The following is an 8995-nucleotide window of genomic DNA, read 5'->3' as shown; positions in this document are numbered from 1 at the left end:
ATCCTATTTCATCAGATCTGGGATGTGATATGGTTCCGAAGGATGAACTGGATATGGACAGTTCCAATAAGATTTCATTCTTGAACAAAAATCCATTTTTTGATTTATTTCATCTATTCCATGAACGGAAGAGGGGGGGATACACGTTACGCCACGAGTCAGAAGAGAGATTTCAAGAAATGGCAGATCTATTCACTCTATCAATAACCGAGCCGGATCTGGTGTATCATAAGGGATTTGCCTTTTCTATTGATTCCTACGGATTGGATCAAAGACAATTCTTGAAGGAGGTTTTCAACTTCAGGGATGAATCGAAAAAGAAATCTTTATTGGTTCTACCTCCTATTTTTTATGAAGAAAATGAATCTTTTTATCGAAGGATCAGAAAAAATTGGGTCCGGATCTCCTGCGGGAATTATTTGGAAGATCCAAAAAGAGTGGTATTTGCTAGCAACAACATAATGGAGGCAGTCAATCAATATAGATTGATCCGAAATATGATTCAAATCCAATTCCAATATAGTCCCTATGGGTACATAAGAAATGTATTGAATCGATTCTTTTTAATGAAGAGACCTGATCGCAACTTCGAATATGGAATTCAAAGGGATCTGATAGGAAATGATACTCTGAATCATAGAACTATAATGAAAGATACGATCAACCAACATTTATCGAATTTGAAAAAGAGTCAGAAGAAATGGTTCGATCCTCTTATTTTTCTTTCTCAAACCGAGAGATCCATAAATCGGGATCCTAATGCATATAGATACAAATGGTCCAATGGGAGCAAGAATTTCCAGGAGCATTTGGAACATTTCGTTTCTGAGCGGAAGAGCCGTTTTCAAGTAGTGTTCGATCAATTATGTATTAATCAATATTCGATTGATTGGTCTGAGGTTATTGATAAAAAAGATTTGTCTAAGTCACTTCGTTTCTTTTTGTCTAAGTTACTTCGTTTCTTTTTGTCCAAGTTACTTCTTTTTTTGTCCAAGTTACTTCTCTTTTTGTCTAACTCACTTCCTTTTTTCTTTGTGAGTTTCGAGAATATCCCCATTCATAGGTCTGAGATCCACATCTATGAATTGAAAGGTCCGAACGATCAACTCTGCAATCAGTTGTTAGAATCAATAGGTCTTCAAATCGTTCATTTGAAAAAATTGAAACCCTTTTTATTGGATGATCATAATACTTCTCAAAAATCGAAATTCTTGATCAATGGAGGAACAATATCACCATTTTTGTTCAATAAAATACCAAAGTGGATGATTGACTCATTCCATACTAGAAAGAATCGCAGGAAATCTTTTGATAACACGGATTCCTATTTCTCAATCGTATCCCACGATCAAGACAATTGGCTGAATCCCGTGAAACCATTTCAGAGAAGTTCATTGATATCTTCTTTTTCTAAAGCAAATCGACTTCGATTCTTGAATAATCCACATCACTTCTGCTTCTATTGTAACAAAAGATTCCCTTTTTATGTGGAAAAGGCCCGTCTCAATAATTCTGATTTTACGTATGGACAATTCCTCACTATCTTGTTCATTCACAACAAAATATTTTCTTCGTGCGGTGGTAAAAAAAAACATGCTTTTTTGGAGAGAGATACTATTTCACCTTCGTCAATCGAGTCACAGGTATCTAACATATTCATATCTAACGATTTTCCACAAAGTGGTGACGAAAGGTATAACTTGTACAAATCTTTCCATTTTCCAATTCGATCCGATCCATTAGTTCGTAGAGCTATTTACTCGATTGCAGACATTTCTGGAACACCTCTAATAGAGGGACAAAGAGTCAATTTTGAAAGAACGTATTGTCAAACTCTTTCAGATATGAATCTATCCGATTCAGAAGAGAAGAGCTTGCATCAGTATCTCAATTTCAATTCAAACATGGGTTTGATTCACACTCCATGTTCTGAGAAATATTTACAGAGGAAAAAACGGAGTCTTTGCCTAAAAAAATGCGTTGACAAAGGGCAGATGGATAGAACCTTTCAACGAGATAGTGCTTTTTCAACTCTCTCAAAATGGAATCTATTCCAAACATATATGCCATGGTTCTTTACTTCGACAGGGTACAAATATCTAAATTTGATATTTTTAGATACTTTTTCAGACCTATTGCGGATACTAAGTAGCAGTCAAAAATTTGTATCCATTTTTCATGATATTATGCATGGATTAGATATATCATGGCGAATTCTTCAGAAAAAATTGTGTCTTCCACAAAGGAATCTGATAAGTGAGATTTCGAGTAAGTCTTTACATAATCTTCTTCTGTCCGAAGAAATGATTCATCGAAATAATGAGTCATCATTGATATCGACACATCTGAGATCGCCAAATGTTCGTGAGGTCCTCTATTCAATCCTTTTCCTTCTTCTTGTTGCTGGATATATCGTTCGTACACATCTTCTCTTTGTTTCCCGAGCCTATAGTGAGTTACAGACAGAGTTCGAAAAGATCAAATCTTTGATGATTCCATCATACATGATTGTGTTGCGAAAACTTCTGGATAGGTATCCTACATCTGAACTGAATTCTTTCTGGTTAAAGAATCTTTTTCTAGTTGCTCTGGAACAATTAGGAGATTGTCTAGAAGAAATACGGGGTTCTGGTGGCAACATGCTATGGGGTGGTGATCCCGCTTATGGGGTCAAATCAATACGTTCTAAGAAGAAAGATTTGAAAAAAAATTTCATCGATATCATCGATCTCATAAGTATCATACCAAATCCCATCAATCGAATCACTTTTTCGAGAAATACGAGACATCTAAGTCATACAAGTAAAGAGATCTATTCATTGATAAGAAAAAGAAAAAACGTGAGCGGTGATTGGATTGATGATAAAATAGAATCCTGGGTCGCGAACAGTGATTCGATTGATGATAAAGAAAGAGAATTCTTGGTTCAGTTCTCCACCTTAAGGGCAGAAAAAATGATTGATCAAATTCTATTGAGTCTGACTCATAGTGATCATTTATCAAAGAATGACTCTGGTTATCAAATGATTGAACAACCGGGAACAATTTACTTACGATACTTAGTTGACATTCATAAAAAGTATCTAATGAATTATGAGTTCAATACATCCTGTTTAGCAGAAAGACGGATATTCCTTGCTCATTATCAGACAATCACTTATTCACAAACTTCGTGTGGGGCTAATAGTTTTCATTTCCCGTCTCATGGAAAACCCTTTTCGCTCCGCTTAGCCATATCCCCCTCTAGGAGTATTTTAGTGATAGGTTCTATAGGAACTGGACGATCCTATTTGGTCAAATACCTAGCGACAAACTCCTATGTTCCTTTCATTACAGTATTTCTGAACAAGTTCCTGGATAACAAGCCGAAAGGTTTTTTTATTGATGATATCGATATTGATGATAGTGACGATATTGATGCTAGTAACGATATTGATCGTGAACTTGATACGGAGCGGGAGCTTCTAACTATGATGAATGCGCTAACTATGGATATGATGTCGGAAATAGACCGATTTTATATCACCCTTCAATTCGAATTAGCAAAAGCAATGTCTCCTTGCATAATATGGATTCCAAACATTCATGATCTTGATGTGAATGAGTCGAGTTACTTAGCCCTCGGTCTATTGGTGAACTCGCTCTCCAGGGATTGTGAAAGATGTTCCACTAGAAATATTCTTGTTATTGCTTCGACTCATATTCCCCAAAAAGTGGATCCCGCTCTAATAGCCCCGAATAAATTAAATACATGCATTAAAATACGAAGGCTTCTTATTCCACAACAACGAAAGCACTTTTTCACTCTTTCCTATACTAGGGGATTTCACTTGGAAAAGAAAATGTTTCATACTAATGGATTCGAGTCTATAACCATGGGTTCCAGTGCACGAGATCTTGTAGCACTTACCAATGAGGCCCTATCAATTAGTATTACACAGAAGAAATCAATTATAGACACTAATACAATTAGATCTGCTCTTCATAGACAAACTTGGGATTTGCGATCCCAGGTAAGATCGGTTCAGGATCATGGGATCCTTTTCTATCAGATAGGAAGGGTTGTTGCACAAAATGTACTTATAAGTAATTGCCCCATAGATCCTATATCTATCTATATGAAGAAGAAATCATGTAACGAAGGGGATTCTTATTTGTACAAATGGTACTTCGAGCTTGGAACGAGCATGAAGAAATTCACGATACTTCTTTATCTTTTGAGTTGTTCTGCCGGATCGGTCGCTCAAGACCTTTGGTCTCTACCCGTACCCGATGAAAAAAATAGGATCACTTCTTATGGATTCATTGAGAATGATTCGGATCTAGTTCATGGCCTATTAGAAGTGCAAGGCGCTTTGGTGGGATCCTCACAGACAGAAAAAGATTGCAGTCAGTTTGATAATGATCGAGTGACATTGCTTTTTCGCTCCGAACCAAGGGATCCCTTATATATGATGCAAGATGGATCTTGTTCTATCGTTGATCAGAGATTTCTCTATGAAAAATACGAATCGGAGTTTGAAGAAGGGGAAGGAGTCCTCGACCCGCAACAGATAGAGGAGGATTTATTCAATCACATAGTTTGGGCTCCTAGAATATGGCGCCCTCGGGGCTTTCTATTTGATTGTATCGAAAGGCCTAATGAATTGGGATTTCCCTATTTGGCCGGGTCATTTCGGGGCAAGCGGATCATTTATGATGAAAAGTATGAGCTTCAAGAGAATGATTCGGAGTTCTTGCAGAGCGGAACCATGCAGTACCAGAATGATTCTCTTGCTTTTTCTGATCCCCTTCACCTTTTGCTCTTCCAGCAGTTTCTGGAGCTTAGGATTTCCTGGGAACCCCTTTGATTTCATGTCTGAATATATTTCTCTGGCCTTTTCAAGCCACCCACATGTCAAAAGGCCCTGTATTGTTGCCAAGTAAAGAGCAGAATTAACCACTATCTCAAAACGATCCATTACTGCCCAGATCTTCAAAGCATGTTCCGGTTGCTTTTCCTTGAACATATGTCCAAGAATGAGAAGAAATGTCTCTTCTGTAGGACCTAAACCAGAAATCTTCATTTGGCCTAAAACCTCTAAAGTTTTATCGAAATCTACAGCCTCAAGGAATGCATGAAATGTATCGACTGTGAGACTTAGGTTCTCACTTAACATGGTTGCCAATACATTCCTGGCTACATCCAGCTTTCCAACCTCACAAAGTGGGCGTATCATCGAGTTGTAGGTGACTGAATCTGGCTTTAAACCTTCCTCGTTCATCTTATCCAAAAGCTTCATAGCTTCGTCAAAACAATTCTCACGGGTCATCACATAAACCAAAGAATTGTAAACGTCAACCCCTGGAGCCAATCCCCGTTTCTTCATTTCATCGTAGAGCCTGAGAGAATCAAAAAGGTTCCCACCTTTAGAGAAGCAAGAGATCATGTGAATGTAAGAGTCACTGTTAGGCGTGACACAATAATTCCCCATCTCTCGCCAAACCCTCTTTGCTTCAGTCACATCAGTCCAAACGTTACACCAACCATTAAGAATTATGTTGAATCCCTCAACGTCCACAGGAAAGAGCTTTTTGCTTGCAAGCATGAACTCTTCAGCTTTTTCAATGTGTCCATGTCTACACAGGACATATAACAATCCTTGAAATGCTTCATCATCAGGAATGTGTTTAAACTTATCCATAATATCAAATGTCCTAATAGCTTGGCTAGTATCATTAGCAGCAGCATATCTACATCAATACCAAGACAATCAATTCAATACCTAGTAGTACAAATCTTTCTATATATAGCTCAACAAATTCAACAAAAAAGCTAACCTGTCCATCATGAGAAACATGGCCTTTCTAGTATCTCTTGAAACGTTAAACATATCACGGACCAAACACCAAGCAATGTTGAACTTCTGGTGATTACCCAAGACCCAGATCATCAAATCACAAGCTCGCTGATCATCACAGCCGCGTTTCTCACCCCACTTGAATGCTAGAAAGGCAAGCCTCCATTCATCTCTTAACTCCCAGATTAAAGAGTAGAAAGAATCATGATTTAGATCGAACGACGAGTCCTCTAGAGAAGCCATGGCTTCCGCCTCTGACTCTAGCTCAGAGACCTGTCTGATTAGATCAATCAGACCCTGTTCTACCGGAGCCAAGGCTCGATTGATCTCTAACATGTCGGAGATGATTTGGGTCGAGAAGAAGCGGTTGGAGGAGATAAACCGTGGTACGTTTTGCGTGAAGATTTGAGAATGCACAAGACCTGTTCGATGAAATGCTGAAGAGAAGGAATGATTTTGGAAAGATGAGCTCAAAAACGGTGTCGATACTGCACGTAGCAGAGATTGACATTTAACAATCCCCCATAGTGGCGTTCGCGTTAGTTTGCGAGCAATGGCAAGAATCGCAGCCATAGCTCTCAATAGGGAGTGAGAAAGGTTTGATGGAATCTTCTTTTTTCCAAAGCTGGTGACTTTAATTATGGGATGAGAGATGAAATTATAAAAGTTGATGGGGCTAATAACTAAATAGATAGTAAATACGGGGTCTAAAATGGTAATAAAAAGAAAGTTATATGAATGGGCCTAACAAAGGCCCAATTTTAGATGTTTGTGTAAAACCTCAGATAGAGATGGTACGGTACGGTACGGTACGGTACGGTGGTGTTTCTCGGAGAAATCCAATTGCTGATAAACCCTAGAAGAAGAAGGAATCTGAATTGAAGAAGTTGAAGCTGAATTCGTAGTAGAGATTGTGAGATGGGAAATGATAGAAATAGCAATGGAGGTTCAAATTTGGGAGGAGGAATTAGGGCGAAGATGGAGCACTATGTTTACAGTGGGGAGAAGAAACAAGTTTTGGCTGGGATTGGGATTATCAGCATCATCTTCGGAATCCCATGGTATCTAATGAATCAAGGTTTGTTTTTCTTTTTTTTTTTTGTGTGTGCGATTTGAATTTCATAAATCTACTTAATAAAGCTTCAAACTTTATATTTCTTATAGCAAATGCAAACCAAGTGATAGATTTAATGAACCAAATGGAGATTGATTATATATATGAGAAAATCAGTCACAATGTTTATCTTGTTTGGATCATACACTTTTGCATGCATGGATTCATTTGCACACAGTATTTGTTTGCTTAGATTAGAATCTCTCAATGGTATATGTGTCCGACATTTTGGTATATCTCCTTGTTTGTTCGGTTCCTTTTTAGGCTCTAATTGATTTTGGTTAAAAAAACATGGGTTTCTTTCAGGATCAAAGCATCGTTCTCACCAGGATTACTTGGAAAAAGCCGATAAAGCTCGAAAAGCACGTCTCTCATCATCTTCATCCTCGGATAACTAGGCATCGAGTCTACAGTGAAAGAGAGTCTCACAAGTTATTTTTTTTTTTACGTGTTTCCAGAGAGCTTTCTCTATGGTTCCCCAGATGGGAAGAATTGTTGATCGATAACTGATTTTATGTTAAGAGTCGTGACTTTTAGATTAAATTGTGTCGTTTAGTTATAAAACCACAAGACACATCTATTCAGTTGTTGTGTCTGTTTGCTACGTATATAAACCTATTGTATCATGGATGTAAAACCACAGTTTGAGAACAATAAAAAGTTCTTTCTTATACTGAGTTTCTTATCACAATCGATACAAGATTGTGATATATTCAGACTCTGTCTTTTCTCTTGTTTTCTTACTCTGTTGGAACCAAAACTCTAACAAGAATGAGGCCACCCACAACGTTTACTTCCTGTATTCTTCGCCCAACGGTGCAATACTACACTTGGGCTCATGCATACTCAGATAGAAACTCATTTAATGCACAACACTATCAATAAAAATGACTTATGACTTATGAGCCATGACGCCAGGATGATTCTATGCTAATCTTTTCTGCTTCGGCGGTTGTATGTATTCTGACCTTTATTTTTGATTGAGGAAGCATACCTCAAGAGTTTGCCTTATTGGAGTGAAATAAAACTAATTATTACCAAGAGTTAAAAGGTATTGAAGTACCTCCCATGTAAATACAACTCATAGTTGACTAGTTGAGGCACAACACATTTGATCAACATGGACGGTCTAAAAATTGCAATACATTAGTAGCACAAATACACTAAGATATAAGAACCACTAATCAAGCAAGATAAATTATCAACCTTTCGCGCAGCAGCTGCAGCTCAACACTATTAGCTGTCATATTCACAATTCCTGAATCAAACCTTCCTTCCATCCGGGAATTATCGTAATGTAGTTATCCAAAGACTACTGATTTATAACAATGAAATATTTAAGGGTAACCTTTTTTTGGATATACACATAATAAATACAAATTAACATGATTGATGGATTTTTAAGTATCCCAACAAAAAAAATTATATATTGCCTGTTTCAATTTAATAATATATTTATTTAAAAAAAAATATTTTCACTATATAATAATATAATTTTTTATATATTCGATAATATAATTTACATTTGTCTAATTTCCATAAGTTGTTTTTTGAAAAATTATTAGAAAATGTTAATTAAGGAGGTGACTAATTTCTTTTACTTTTATACTAGTTTATTTTATTTCCATATATATATATATATATATATATATATAACCCAACTAAATTAGTGTGGAATTATGGATAAAAAATCCTAACAAAAGAAGCCATTAGGGTTACAGAATTACCACCTATCCTCTTCTTCTCCTTCTCTCATAAGAAATGGGTTCCGAAGTTGAATAAAAAAAGATGGAGTTGGAAGTGGATGCAATAGATATTTTTGTATAATTGATTTGCCCTTTTTTTAACATAATTTTTTTTCTAGAAAAGATGGAGTTGGAAGTGGAATCAAAAGATATTTTTTGACGAACTAGCTTTGCACAAACTTCAGATATACAACAGTAGCATTTCCATACATTATGAGATCGAGTTTGGTTAAATCGCGTACATCATAAAACCTACCATCTATTTTTTTAGGAATTTGATATTTTTTAAAATTGAC

At 36.6% G+C, this 8995-nt stretch overlaps 2 protein-coding genes across 2 annotated transcripts; one reads left to right on the top strand and one right to left on the bottom strand.

Moving 5' to 3' along the window:
* Positions 1-4435: 4435 nt before the first annotated feature.
* Positions 4436-6464, bottom strand: LOC104752422 (pentatricopeptide repeat-containing protein At1g80880, mitochondrial). Its single transcript, XM_010474552.3, has 2 exons — positions 5821-6464; positions 4436-5733 (listed from the first exon to the last, which is right to left on the bottom strand). The coding sequence occupies exons 1-2, from the start codon at positions 6411-6413 to the stop codon at positions 4671-4673; spliced, it is 1656 nt and encodes a 551-aa protein (XP_010472854.2). The 5' UTR covers positions 6414-6464; the 3' UTR covers positions 4436-4670.
* Positions 6465-6643: 179 nt separating this feature from the next.
* LOC104752421 (GAG1At protein) lies at positions 6644-7627 on the top strand. Its single transcript, XM_010474551.2, has 2 exons — positions 6644-6918; positions 7261-7627. The coding sequence occupies exons 1-2, from the start codon at positions 6759-6761 to the stop codon at positions 7350-7352; spliced, it is 252 nt and encodes an 83-aa protein (XP_010472853.1). The 5' UTR covers positions 6644-6758; the 3' UTR covers positions 7353-7627.
* The last annotated feature ends 1368 nt before the right edge of the window (positions 7628-8995 follow it).

The sequence above is a fragment of the Camelina sativa genome, chromosome 16 (genome assembly GCF_030686135.1).
Source record: "Camelina sativa cultivar CO46 ecotype springtype chromosome 16, ASM3068613v1".
NCBI lineage: Eukaryota > Viridiplantae > Streptophyta > Magnoliopsida > Brassicales > Brassicaceae > Camelina > Camelina sativa.
This window is presented reverse-complemented; position numbering and strand designations above follow the sequence as displayed.